The 13,928-nt window shown below is 38.0% G+C and overlaps 1 protein-coding gene across 1 annotated transcript in view; it reads right to left on the minus strand.

The window, feature by feature from the left end:
* The window catches only part of RXFP1 (relaxin family peptide receptor 1), a 43,288-nt gene that overhangs the window by 11,844 nt on the left and 17,516 nt on the right, over window positions 1–13,928 (minus strand). The window contains exons 8-10 of the mRNA XM_024746155.1: window positions 7,040–7,111; window positions 3,239–3,310; window positions 165–236 (exon numbers count right to left, since the gene is read on the minus strand). Of these exons, the coding sequence (XP_024601923.1) occupies window positions 165–236; window positions 3,239–3,310; window positions 7,040–7,111 (216 nt within the window). The remainder of the gene's footprint in view (window positions 1–164; window positions 237–3,238; window positions 3,311–7,039; window positions 7,112–13,928) is intronic.

Here is a 13,928-nt window from a genome sequence, read left to right on the forward strand (position 1 = left end):
ACCAGCAAGCACTCATCTTATATGTTTTTCTGGAGTTTAACCAATATCCTGGGACTAAAGCTTCTGATTTGAGATCCTATCAATCTTATTTCATAGAATTTATTAGCTATTAGCATGTAAATAAAAATTACATCATAGAACTATCCCCATAGGTGTATACTTACAGAGACTTGAGTTTGACAAGGTAATCAAATTGGTTTGCTTGAATTTTCTGGATTGGGTTATAGGAAAGATTCCTGTTTTAAAAAAAGAGCAGCAATAGGTCAATTCTTAAAAAGTATTTGAGTAAAGAGAAAATGTCTCTTGACTTAGGGTTACTTTTAAACAGTAACAAAAAAAGTACAACAATGTCACTTGACCCCTAGGGCTCGTTGGACATTCAAATGGATTAATGGAAACAGAACTCTTAGGCCAGTGCACGGCTGTCAGTAAGTGCATTAATGACAGAGCTGAGAGAATGTAAGCGCGAAGGTGGGGAGGTCCAGAGACGGTCCCACCAGAGGAGCAGCAGGGTACCCAAAGGGAAGCCACACCTCTTTAGGTTTTGCCTATCATCAGGTGTGGTTTAAATGAAAGAAAGAAGAATCTCATTTAGTCAAAACTTGAATTGGTGAAATCACATTGAATGCTTTTTACAGTAAATCATGTCAAAGAGTGGCATATTGTGTTAGCAATTTGTGAGGCATGAAATGAAAAGTAAAAGGCTCTATAGTTAGAAACGAAGAAACAGAGGTCAGAGTGACAGTGTAGCTGAGTGTAAATGGAGAAAATTTCAGAATCTTTGCAAAACAACACCTTGAAACAAGAATTGTTGATTAAAGGGACCTTCTCAGGGCAGGTTCAACTTTTAAGAAATTTATTGCAGATTAGACCATTAGTTGGGTGGGGGAGGGGCAGTGACTACAGAAAGAGGGGAAGAGAGGAAGGATGACAATAAGAAATGTGTTGTATGAAAGAAGGGAAAGGGACTCAACAATCTATGAACACAAGGAAACGACCTTAACATAATAAAAGCCATATAGGAAAGCCACAGTGAGCATCATAGCCAATGGTGAAAGGCTGAAAGCTTTTCCTCTAAAATCAGTAAGAAGACAAGGATGCCCACTTTTGCCATTTCTATTCAACATACTACTGGAAGTCCTAGCCAGAGCAATTAGGCAAGAAATAAAAGGCATCCAAATTGCGAAGGGAGAAGTAAAATTATCTCTGTTCACAGATGACATGATTTTATGTGTATAAAACCCTAATGATTTCACACACACATACACAGAAAAACTGTCAGAACTATTATAATAAATTCAACAAAATTGCCATATGTGAAACCAACACATAATAATCAAACAATAATCAATAATCAAATGCATTTCTATACACTAACCATGAGCAATCCATAAAGAAAATTAAGAAAATGATTCCATTTACAATAGCATCCAAAGAACAAAGTACTTAGGAATAAACTGAATAAAGGTGAAAGACTTGCACTTTGAAAACAAAATGTTGCTGAAAGAAATTAAAGAAGACATCAGTTAAAGAAGACATTCTGTGTTTTGGGACTGGAAGACAATATTGTTAAGATGTTAATACTACCCAAAGCAATCTACAGATTCAGTGTCATCTCTGTCAAAATCCCAATGATTTTTTTTTTGCATAAATAGAAAAATCCATCCTAAAATTCGTGTGGAATCTCAAGGGAACCTGGATATCTAAAACAACCTTGAAAAAGAAGAACAAAGTTGGAGGTCTCACTTCCTGATTCAAAACTTACTACAAAGCTACAGTAGTCAAAACAGTGTGGTACTGGCTAAAAGATAGTTGTATAGAACAATGGAATAGAATGGAGAGCCCAGGAACCAGTCTTTGTATATATAGTCAAATAATTTTTAAAATGTGCCAAGATTGTTCAATGGTGAAAGGACAATCTTTTCAACAAATAGTGCTGTGAAAACCAGATAGATATCCACATGAAAAAAAAAAAAAAGAGCTTAGACCCTTAGCTTCCACCATGTACAGAATTAACTCAAAATGGGTTAAAGGCCTAAATAGAAAAGCTAAAACTTTAAAACTCTTAGAAGAAGTCATAAGAGAAAAGCTTCATGACATTGGATTAGGCAATGACTTCTTGTATATGATACCAAAAACATAGGTAACAAAAGAGAAAAAAAACAAGAATTGGACTATATCTAAATCAAAAACTTTTGTGCATCAGAAAACACTGTCAACAGAGTGAAAAGGCAACCTACAGAATGGGAGCATACATTTGTAAATCATATATCTGAAAATGACTTAATATCTAAAATATATACACTCCTACAACTTAACAACAAAAACCCAAACAACCCAGTTTAAAAGCGGGCAAAAGACTTGAATAGGTATTCTCTAAAGAAGTTACATGAATGGCCAATAAGCACATGAAAAGATGCTCAACATCATTAATCATTAGAGAGATGTAAATCAAATCCACAATGAAACACCATTTCACATCCATTAGATTGGCGATTATCAAAAAATATAAAATAACAAGTGTTGTTAAAGAGATGGAGAAAGTAGAATCCTTGTGCACTGATAGTGGGAATATGAAATATTGTAGCCACTATGCAAAAGAGTATGGTGTTTCCTTTAAAAATTAAAAATAGAGTTGCCATATGATCCAGTAATTCTACTTCTGGGGTTATATGCCCAAAGAATTGAAAGCAAGCTCTTGAACAGATATTTGTACACCCACATTCATAGCAGCTAAAAGGTGGAAGCCACCCAAGTGTCCACCAATGGATGAATGGATAAACGCCATGTGGTACTTACATACAGCGGATTATTATTCAGAATGATAATATTCAGAACTTCTGGCACATGCTACAACCTGTGGATGAACCTTGAGGACATTATGCTAAGTGGAATAAGCCAGTCATAAAGGGACAAATATGTATGATTCCACTGATTTATGAGGTACTTAGAGATGCCAAATTCATAGAGCCAGAACAGAGTGATGGATGCTGGAGGGGCAGGGGTTGATGGGGAGTTAGTGTTTAATATGTATGGAGTTTCAGTTTGGAAAGATGGAAAAATTCTAGAGATGGATGGTGGTGATGGTTGCACAGCAATGTGAATGAAGTTAATGCCACAGTTGTACACTTACAAATGGTTAAAATGGTAAATATGCATACTTATGTATATTTTAATCACAATTTTTAGAAATAAAATAAGTTAAAAAATAAAGGTACAAAATTCGTATCAGTCTTACAACTGTGAGAGCTCCTTCAGATCCTTAAAGACAAGTGATGAAAGATTTTCAATCTTATTACTTCCTAAATCCCTAGGGAAACAATTGCAAATGTCATATTATTTCCTTAAGACTTTACTCATAGTTCTGTACTTTATTAAAAAAACATTAGACTACTTTCAAACAATGCCATTAGTGAGTTATATTAATTAATAGAAGTCCAAACTTTAAAAAGGGAGTGAGATGGTATTGCTCACTCAGAGACAGTACTTGGTGGTATTCGATCTAGTTCTAATAGATACACTTTTCTAATTCAGTTAGTATATGTGTTGTGCCCTTCTTCCTTTCTCTTCTTCCTCCCCTCGCTCCCACCCTCCCTCCCTCCCGCCCTTCCTTCCTTTGCTAAAGTGGAAATACGCTTTGGAACCTTAATTTTTTCCTTTGCTTGGGTGTATTGTAATTTTCAACTGGAAGTGGATTAATTCAGTTTCCAGTTTCTTCCACAGCTGATATACACCGGACCTCATACACACCTGGGGCAGGATATTTTGTATGTTACTTCATGTACGTATTAGAGGTTGGGCTGCCTAAAGTGGTATGAACTTGTAGCTTAGTTGTGAGAAGATTTTGGACAGTAGCAGCTCTTCCGGTAGCTTTGACAGCGGCCACCTGTCAAAGCCTCAGATTCTTCTAAATAAGACAATCTTTCAATAGGCTTGAGTTCTTCAATGTCATCAAGAGATACTAAGAGAAAGCCTAACCACTTTCCCTGTCCATCTCCAAATCCTATCAGTTGCTACAGGGAGAAGCATGGGAATAGATCTATTTGTTATTGCAGTGCTTATAAATCAAAAGTTAGGTTATTCAACTTGGAAGGGCAAGATAGATTTAGACTGAGTTTTTAAAACTAAAAAGTAGCTCATGTAATCAATATTATAAATGTTTTTGCTGTAAATGTTTTATTTTTATACTGTAAACTGAACCTTGAGGCTGTTTTGGTTATTTATGTTTTCATGGGTGAATTGCCTGTGAAGATAGATAGATGGTCTGATTTGACAACAAAAGGAATGTTTCTAAAATTTCGTCCCTTAAAAGCCTTTAAATATCTTGCCACTGTCTAGCTTTCCAGCTCAGTTTCCTACCACATTCTACTCAGTCAAAATGACTTTCACCAGGGCCTGAAGGCATCTCAGTATTTCAACCTCCGGGTTTTTGCACGGGTGCTTCCTTCTGCCTGGAATAAGCTTTGATTCTTGTCCTTCTGGTGAACTCCCTATTCATCCTTCAAGATTCTGCTCAGATAAACAACAGGGATTTACTGTACAGCACAGGGAACTATATTCAATATCTTATAATACCCTGTAATGGAAAAGAATCTGAAAAAAGAATGGGTATGCATAACTGAATCACTTTGCCTACATCTGAAACTAACACAATATTGTAAATCAACTATACTTAAAAAAAAAAAAAAAGATTCTGCTCACGTGTCACTCCTCTGTGACCAGGGAGCTTAGGCGTTTTCTTCTCTGTTCTCCTGTATGTAGCATGGATAACACATACAGCACTTATAACATCATATTAAAACTGTTTCTGTACATACGTTCTCCTCTTCTGAAGGATGTGATCTCTTTCAGAGCAAGCCCTGTAGCTATTCAACTTGGGCTCTCCAGCACCTAGCTTAATTTTTGGCTAGCTATTCTTTGTATCCCTACCTAGAAGACCATTAACAGACTCGACCTGCTTCATATTTAGGTAAAAGTGGCGGCACAATTCCAGTTCTTTGTATGGGAAGCCAAGTAAAAGATGGATCTTGTTAGTGAGGCAATGTGAAAAACAGATTTCGAAGAGTCCACGAGGATATTAAGTCTTGAAATATCACGTTCGGCTGTTTCTAGTGGGAGTCCTGTTTCGGCTATTAGAGCCAATTCTGACATATAGTTCTTTTATCATGAATCATGTAATGGGGACCATTTGGCCTAGACCCTAAGTGATGTGTGAAAAGACCATTTTCTCAGTTTCGTTTTAGGAAAGTTGGTCTAAACTTAACTGGACTTGAGGTCCATTTCTGAATGGGCTCAGGAAACACATTATCACCTAGAGTAGTTGACTTTAAAAGCACAAAGTAAATCAGGCATGTAGCCACGAGTTTCTGCCATCAGAACTAAAGTCTACTGTGAGAAGTCAATCCTGATTATTGCCAGTTTATTTGCCCTCATTAACTCTGTCAGTGGGATCAAGCCAGGAGAGGCACAGAGTGTAGTCCAAACCCTCTCTCAAAGGGAGAGTCACTCATTTGAGGTCTAGACCCATCCATTTAAAGCCATCACCTCTTAGAAAACATGCCATTCTCATCCCTGTAAATCTGATTTTTCAAGCCAGCGTTGGGTATGGGACTCGGCAGGGTTTAGGCAGGACTAATTCTTGGCCTTGGTGCCCCTCTCTGCCCCTTTGTTGCTCTTTCCTTTATCTCTGAACCTGCATTAGCACTGGTTACGGACCAAGCTGTTGTGTTCCATGCTCACTACTGGTTACTGATACTTAGAACCTGCACCTCAGCGCCACCATGCAAGTCAGGATTGGCAGAAATTACCTTCTGGTATTCAGATCGCGGTGGCAAGTAGGATAAAACAAGGAAAAGCATGGACCCCTTGACGAGCGTGTATTTTCATGGCTAGATACTACCTTTCGAGTCACCTACACGCACCTCTCCCTACTACTGAGAATAAAATAATTTCCTATGTGTTGATGGTATGGTTCACTTGCCAGACACTGGGAGCTGTTACAGCAGGTGCTTGGTTCTGATATCTATTGAGATTTTCTTGTGCGTTTTGTGAATGATTGGTACTGTCTACTGAAAAATGGTCATGGAAAAATGGGGTTTCAGTGGCTTGTTTATTGATGTTTTGGAGCACAATGCTTCATTGGTTCCCGAGGAACGTTTCTGTCTGTGGCCTGTGTATTCCCTCCACCTGTCTTAGTTTGCAGGTAAGGTGTCCCGAGAAACAGTTTAGTTACACTCTTTAATTTTTATGGACAAGTTTTAATGAATCAAAATTCTGCCCAGTTAATTGTCAAACATATACCTTCTGTCCATACTCCAGATTCTTTCTAGAACTCACAAAATCAAACTGGTGGCTAGCCTAAACTTTAGCAAAAACCCAGTTGAAGAAATTAATGGTAAAAAATAAAAAATTGTCTGAAGGACATGTACTTCATTTGTTGTCCTGTGTATATTTTATTTGGACAATCAGCTCCTATGTGCTTGGACCACAAGGCTTTGATTTATCAGAGAGTTGTCTTAATGTCCTTTGGAACTGTGTCATTGATCTTAAAAAAGGGACATTATAAATAGCTCTCTTTTCCATTATTACAGTCTGGGATGTTACCCATGGTAGTGTCTAATTTCCTTATGGATCCAAGATTACCCTTTGGTTTCAGAATCAGCAGAGTGGTGTCTTTTTATCTCCTGGTTTTTAAATCCTAACTCTCCAGGAAACTTAAAGATAAATTTGCTATCCCTCTCCAGCAGTGGGTTAGAGTGGTGCAAGATGTATTTTATTTATTGATCTCCCCAGACTTTATTCTTTCTCCACAGCTATGTTTCCCTTACCTCACTTTCCTCAAATATTTATTTTATAGTTTTCCTTTACACATATATTTTAAACTATCAGAATTCCTTTGTGGCTCAAGGTATGCAGAAATAGTGCTAGGAAGAGAGAAAAATAAATCTTTCTTAAATGTATAAAAATGTATACGTGTGACAACTATGAACTGGAACAGTAGAAAGAAAATTCTTATCAATATATGTGTAATCGAGCTTACAATTCATCTAGTTTCTGGAGCGGTGCAAACGCGTTTTCACTGAGGTGATTAATTTTGTTTTTCCTCATTACCCTGAAAGTAAAAAGAAAAGGATGTTGTAGCTTCCAGAGGTAACTGATAGGTGAGTTATTGGAGAAACAAAGATAATTATGTGGAGTGCACTTTTCACGTCAAGAGAGGTTGAAGTAGCGTGATAAATTACCCAGTCTGTAATAACTTTAATCTTAAATTTCCCAGATCTTTCAATGATGATAAAAGTAAAGCAGTGTTCAAATTTCTAAGTGATTTAGGGAAGAGCTCCACAGGGGAAGAGTGAAAACCTCGACTCCTGAGAATGCAGACTGAGCGTCAGCCCAGGGAGCTGCCTTAGGGTCGCCTCTGTAGGCTTCAGGGTGTGTCTGTCGAACAAAATACCTCCCACACAATAGCACTGGTGCACTTTGGGCAGCTGATGTGATTTAGGGTGGAGATGCTGCAGGAAGTCTACTTCAAGCTGGACCAACTCAGAAGATCTCTAGTTTGGGATGCTGAATGAGACTGTAAGTCCTGACATTTCATCTCTGCCCTGACGTCGTGTTATGAGATAGCATAAAGGACTAACTCACAGGAAACCTTTAAAAGATTTCCAGTTCTTGAGGCATTGTGGGACATGCCTGGAACCTGGCCTCGTCCCATCCTTAAGTATTTATTTCCTCTCAGCACTCCAAACCGTTACCACTTTCTCCCAGCATCCTTGGACCAGAAAAACACAAGCACCTGTGAAGAGGAAACTCACGAATGATTTCTTCATACAGAGGGTTCTCTAAAAACAAATACAAGTAGAATGGAAAAGAAGGGCTACATTTTTTGGATATTTATTTGGTCTGTGTCCCTTAAGTGCAATTTGGTTTCCTTTGGGCAATTACCATGAACTGTTTTGCATGACTGATAGAATCCTGCCTCTGAAGACTGCTAAACGCACTGCAGAAAAGTTCACACATTTCAGTGGCTTTGAGCCCACTGGAATGGGGCGGAGGGCATAACTGGGTAAAAATTTTTGTTGTGTCAGTGGTAGCTATTGCATTGCCCGTACACAGGGGTCCTGTATATCTTAATATGATGATTTTCAAACTTTTCACATGGTAACCGACAGTAGAAAAATGCATTTTGCATTGGGACATAATATACACCCACACAACCCAAGATTCATGGAACAATACATTTAATCATCTGAATTGCACTCTGATGTTTTTATTCAATTCTATTCTATTCTTTTTCATTTAAAAAATCTGGCTCGGGACATACTACGTTGCTTTCATTACCTGCTTGTGAGTTTCAACCCACAATTTGAAAAATACTCTTCTGGAGGAATAAACTGCAAATGAGGCAGTTATACTTTTATACTGAAGGAAGCCCCAGTATCCCTCACTGTTATGGAAGAGGCACCCTGAATTTAAAGTAAGCCAGAGAGGAGTATAAGGAGAAATTATACTCGATAACATTCTAAGGTTTATCCTGGTGTCCGCAGTTACATCCTCAGGGGTGTGAACATTCTACAGTTTCTAAAAGTTATAATTAATTTCCCCCACAGTCTCTGCAGTAATAATTTTTATAGATTAGGACTTTAATTTGGTGTTTCTGAAACTGAGATCCAAGGGCAGATTCTAGGTGGTTTATGAGAAATGTTTTTTCCCTTAAATTGGGTCTTGTAAGGTTGAGAAAAGCAGGTCTCACGTAAGATAGTACCATTGTGATGACCCACGTATGTTGTGAATCTGTGGTTATGCCTGGTTTGAACTTCAGTAATTTTGCCAATGTGCTTCCTTTTCAAAAAACTTCAAGTTGAGAGGGAACATTTGCTGTAATTACTATGCATGTTTATGCTAGATTCTGTTCGCATAAAGGATTCATTTTATTTGTAAAGAGATAAAACGATACTTCAAAAGGACAAAACATTACTTACAAAACAGTTAAATTACTGCAGGAAATAAAAGTCAAATTCCTTAAATTATGGATATGGTTGCCTTCAAAGTCCCTGAAATATAAAAATAAAAAATGATAAAGCTAAATTTTAATCACACACAAAAGTCGGTTAAGAATGATTTGTTTTCTAGTAAAATATCCTTTTCCCACGTACTGCTGATTTCATAGGGATTCTCACATAATGTAAGTGTAGCCACTTACATAATAGCCGAAATGATATATTTATATATAATGTTTCTTTTTTTCTGTGTTAGTAGTAAAAATGTTTTGAGTTGAGTAGGTACGAGGTGTTCATATGGGTACATATGTATCCTAAGGAGTGTGAAGAGAATGAAAAAAGGCACATGGAAAGCTTTTGTTGTGGTGACTACCAGCTATATAAACAGAAAGCACATAGTGATCTGCAATGAACACCCGTCCAGAGGTACCACTGGCATTTCTCTGAGTGGCGTGACTCTATCTGCTACAGCCCGCACAAGATTCTACCATTGCTGAGAAGAGGCTACCGCAAAGCAGTGTTTAACCTCTACCTCCCTTGCCTAGACACTCGCAGAAAAGATTCTCCATAGCCTTTTGCCCCTGAGAACACGCTTTCTTGCTTCATTATATGGCCACACAGGCCAGTGCAGAGGGAGACCCACAGCTGCTTTTGGCTCTCCACTCCCGACTCAGGGCGCTGCTTGCAGACCTGACTTGAGCTCCCTTGCTGTTTAATTGTCTCCGCTTCCTGGTTTTCATGAAAGCGTTCTTCTATTGCCTGTCTTTTATCTTGTCGTAGGGTTTATGGTGGTAGTTCACAGAACAGAGTTAGCCGAGCTCAGGGATACACTTTCAGAAGCAGCTACTGGCTCTTAGATCTACGTGTTTTACCCCAGCACTTAGCTTACTAGTCACCATACCACGTAAAGCCATTCAGGAACAATTGCCACTAAAATATCTGAGCTGAAGTCTGACACAGCTACTAAAATCTATGTGGGAAACACGAGTGACATTAATGGACATGCCTATTTTTTCTGCGGGAGAGGCTGTATCTGGGAAACACGAGTGACATTAGTGGACATGCCTATTTTTTCTGCGGGAGAGGCTGTATCTGGGAAACACGAGTGACATTAGTGGACATGCCTATTTTTTCTGCGGGAGAGGCTGTATCTGGGACAGTCAGTTTTATTGTGGCACTGCAATACAAATAGATGCTGACAAATCAAAGTCCATCTGGAAGATCTGGAAGGCCAGCATGTAAGCGTTCTAGAAATCAAGTCCATGGACTAAAAGGGTGTATTTACCACAGAGACGAGCAAAGAAGAGAGATATATTTGAAGTCAGACATAGGGCTTTTCTCTGTTGCATCAGACTGCAAAATCAGATTTACTCGTTGAAGGACACAAAGCATTTCAAATTTAAGCTCACAATCCATGGTGTCCAGAGAATAAGCTTCTTCTTACTATAGTGATCTAAGAAGGGCATATACTATAACAAGGTTTTTGTAGACAGGATTTCTGTACGTATGGAATGTTGTGTTAAAATCTTAAATCTTGATTCTAGATCACCCTTGTAAAGAAAAACCTCTATTATTCTATTAAACTGGAAATAAAGCACTTGTACTATCTTTTTTTGATTATTAGGCTTGGCCAAGGCTTTTGGCCTTCCATAACGAAGGTTATCATTGACAGACTGTTCTATTTCCTTTTCCGATTTTGTTGTTGTTACCAGGAATCTACCACCAGGGGGTGACGTTCTCCTAAGCCTCACAACATTTCTTGATGTTAGTTTCTTGTTAATTACACCTGTAACTTTTTTTTTTCTATTAAGGTAGCAAAAATCTTTACGTTAATATTAATTTACTATTTGTAAAAGTAAGAGGCATAAACTAGGGACTTCTGATTAAATTGTTAAATTCAATGTTGAGTTTATTTTAATCTTTATTTGTGAATTTGCTGTGGCTTTCTTCCGAAAATTAGAGGTTTTAGTTCTTGATATGCAGGGGTATGGCATACAAATCTGTTCCTTGTGCCAGGGCTCCAAGTTCTAATGGACCTGAGGGGGTGTTTCGCTTACTTAATGCCTGGATCACTTTTCCAACTTAATGATCTTCTGAATCTAACCACTTTATGTCTCCCTCTATACATGGCGGAACTGGCTGAAAATGAAAATTTCGTTCTTGGATCTGAAGAACAATAACAGAAAATAAAAACACCAAGAATCTTGCCCTCTCAATTCCCTCTCTCATCCCCTAGGGGCTTTTTGTAAACACGCAAATCTCCTCTCCCTCTACTTCCTCCCGTACTTTTCTGGCTCCTATCTCACAGAGAAAATTGAGGTGATGAAGGAGGGGAAAGCCTTCGCCTTTCTGCCCGACATCCGTGATTTACCTGTATGTGCACCTGGTCTCCTACCCAGGATGCGATGACCTCCTTCTGCTTTAGGCTAATCTCGCGTTTTCTGAGTTTTGTTTGTGAACGTGTAGGTCCTAAATTACATGGTCATCTGGTGAATGTTTTTTGGGCGTTCTTCACTTTCAGTTTATATCTATTAAGCACAGGTACATAGAACAGAGACCCAACTATAACAGCATAACTACACAAGGATTTAAAAAAAAGAATCTGGGGTTAGGTAGTCCAAGGCTACTCTGGTAATTTTACTAAGTTGTGAGAAACCTAAGGTCTTTCATATTCACTGTCCACAGGTCCTTGTCTTTGTGTTCCAAGATGTTGCTAAAGCTTGAGCCATCATATCTGTCTTTTCTGGATAAGGAAAGAAAGGGAGGTTCTGCCTGTTTCTCTTTAAGGAGGTTGCCCAGAAGTTCCACACTATACGTCTTCCTCCTCATTAGTTAGGGCTCGGCCACGTGGCTCTGTCTAGACGTGGGGAAGTCTGGGAATATAGTATTTTAGCTGGGCACTTTGCCGCCCCAAATAAATCTGTTCTGTTATCGGGAAGGGACTTTGCACTTTGATATGTGCCAGTTAGAGTTAACTCGTTAACTATGTTATTTAGTTCTCCATATCCTTTTTTTGGTTTTCCTTGATCTTTCATGGACTGAAAGAGGTGGATTATTATTTCCTACCGCGTATGTATGTCTATTTTTCTTTTGTTTTGGTTGTTATATGAATCTATTTGGTGCATATATATACTCTTAATATAATATCTTGTATTGGAAACTGCACTCTATAGCATTTAAATGTCCTTCTTTGTACTGCTTAATGCAAATTGGCCAAACTTCTACCTACTTAGATAAAAAATGATGCCTACTTTCTTTGGTTTGCCTTTACATGGCATACTTTCGAGAAGTCTTTTATTTTTAATCTTTCTTAATCACTTAGTTACAGCTGGACTTTTTTGTACATAGTACTGAGTTAGGTTTTGCTCCGTGATCCAACTTGAACATCTGTTTTTCTTTTTAGTAGGTAATTTTAGCCCACTTATGTTTATCGATCTGACGAATGTATCTTACCTTAGTCTGCTATTTAAAAATATTATTAAGTGGTTTTATAGATTTAAAAATCTTTCAACAAATGGCTTAAAAATTTTATTTATTCTAACATTGAAAAAGGCTTGTATATTCTATTGCTAACCTTTATAACTACAACTTTACGCAATACACCGTATCTTCTCTTTCTTAGAGAGTAACAATAACATTTATCAATTTCCTATTATAAGAAATGACGGAATTAGTATGTATTGTCTTCCTGCCTTTTCCTTCCTCTCTCTCTCTCTCACCATGGGATTTTGATCAATATGCTACTTATTAATATTCACCTTAGGAATATCAAATAGCCACATATTGGTAGATTTCTTAGTTTTAAATGACATCTCTTGACGCCAGGCTATTTTTCTTTATAGTTTTATGGTTTCACTTTATTCCTTTGAAACTGCTTACTCAGTTAAGATTATTGTGGCTCTTGCCATATTGAGCCCTGTATCATTCTGTGATATTTCTCTTTATCCCTGGTGATAGTCTTTGTTCAGAAGGCTATTTTTTTCCAATGCTAACACAGTCCCTCCATCTTTTTAAAAAAATTAGTGCTGCATTTCTTATCTTCGTTTTACAGCTTGAATATCCCTGTTTTCTCTGGTTGTCTCAAGCTTTTTTCTTTGCTTTTCTTTATCTTTGGTTTTCAGCAGTTTGACTATGATTTGTCCAGTTTTTTTTTTTTTTTTTCTTTTCTACTTCTGCTTGTTTTCTTTTCTGAGGTTCTTAGATTTTTTTTGGTTTTTTGTATTACATCATTTTAGAAAATTCTTGGTCATTACCTCTTCAGATATTTCTTTGAAAAATGAGCAGGACCCTATGTCCCCCACCTCTTGTTTGTAGAAAAGCTTTAGCCTCCTAGGCCTTCCCTGAGTTCCAAAGAGGAGATTTAATCAGAGAAGTGAGAAAATGGTTAAACAAAGGAAAATAGTCAAGCAAGACAAAATACTAATAGTTTAGCCAGAAAAGAAATTCAAGGTCCTTTAGTTCCTCCTCAAGGGCAATAGATAATACCCTGAGCCATATCCTTGAGTTGCTTTCCAGACATTAAAACCGTCACCAGGTGGAGAAAGTTAATGGCATGTTGATCACCAGCACATAGACCCCAGGCTGGTTGGAACCAGAAGGTTGATGATTGAGATTCCTGTAATATCACCCTGTTACCTCACCACCAACCAATTAGAGAATTGTGCATGAGCTGATCACACACCTTGCAGTCCTCTCCATCACCCTGCCTTTAAAAACCCTTCCCTAAAAACCAACAGGGAATTTGGGTCTTTTGAGCATGAGCTGCCCATTCTCCTTGCTTGGTACCTGCAATAAATGCTGTACTTTCCTTCACCACAATCTGGTGCCAGTAGATTGGCTTTGCTGTGTGTCTGGTGAGCAGACTCAAGATTTTTGGTAGCATCTTCTGTCCTGTTGTCCTTCTCTTCTTTTGTTGTGACAACTTTAATG

The sequence above is a fragment of the Neophocaena asiaeorientalis genome, unplaced genomic scaffold (genome assembly GCF_003031525.2).
Source record: "Neophocaena asiaeorientalis asiaeorientalis breed wild unplaced genomic scaffold, Neophocaena_asiaeorientalis_V1.1 scaffold51, whole genome shotgun sequence".
NCBI classification, from domain to species: Eukaryota; Metazoa; Chordata; class Mammalia; order Artiodactyla; family Phocoenidae; genus Neophocaena; species Neophocaena asiaeorientalis.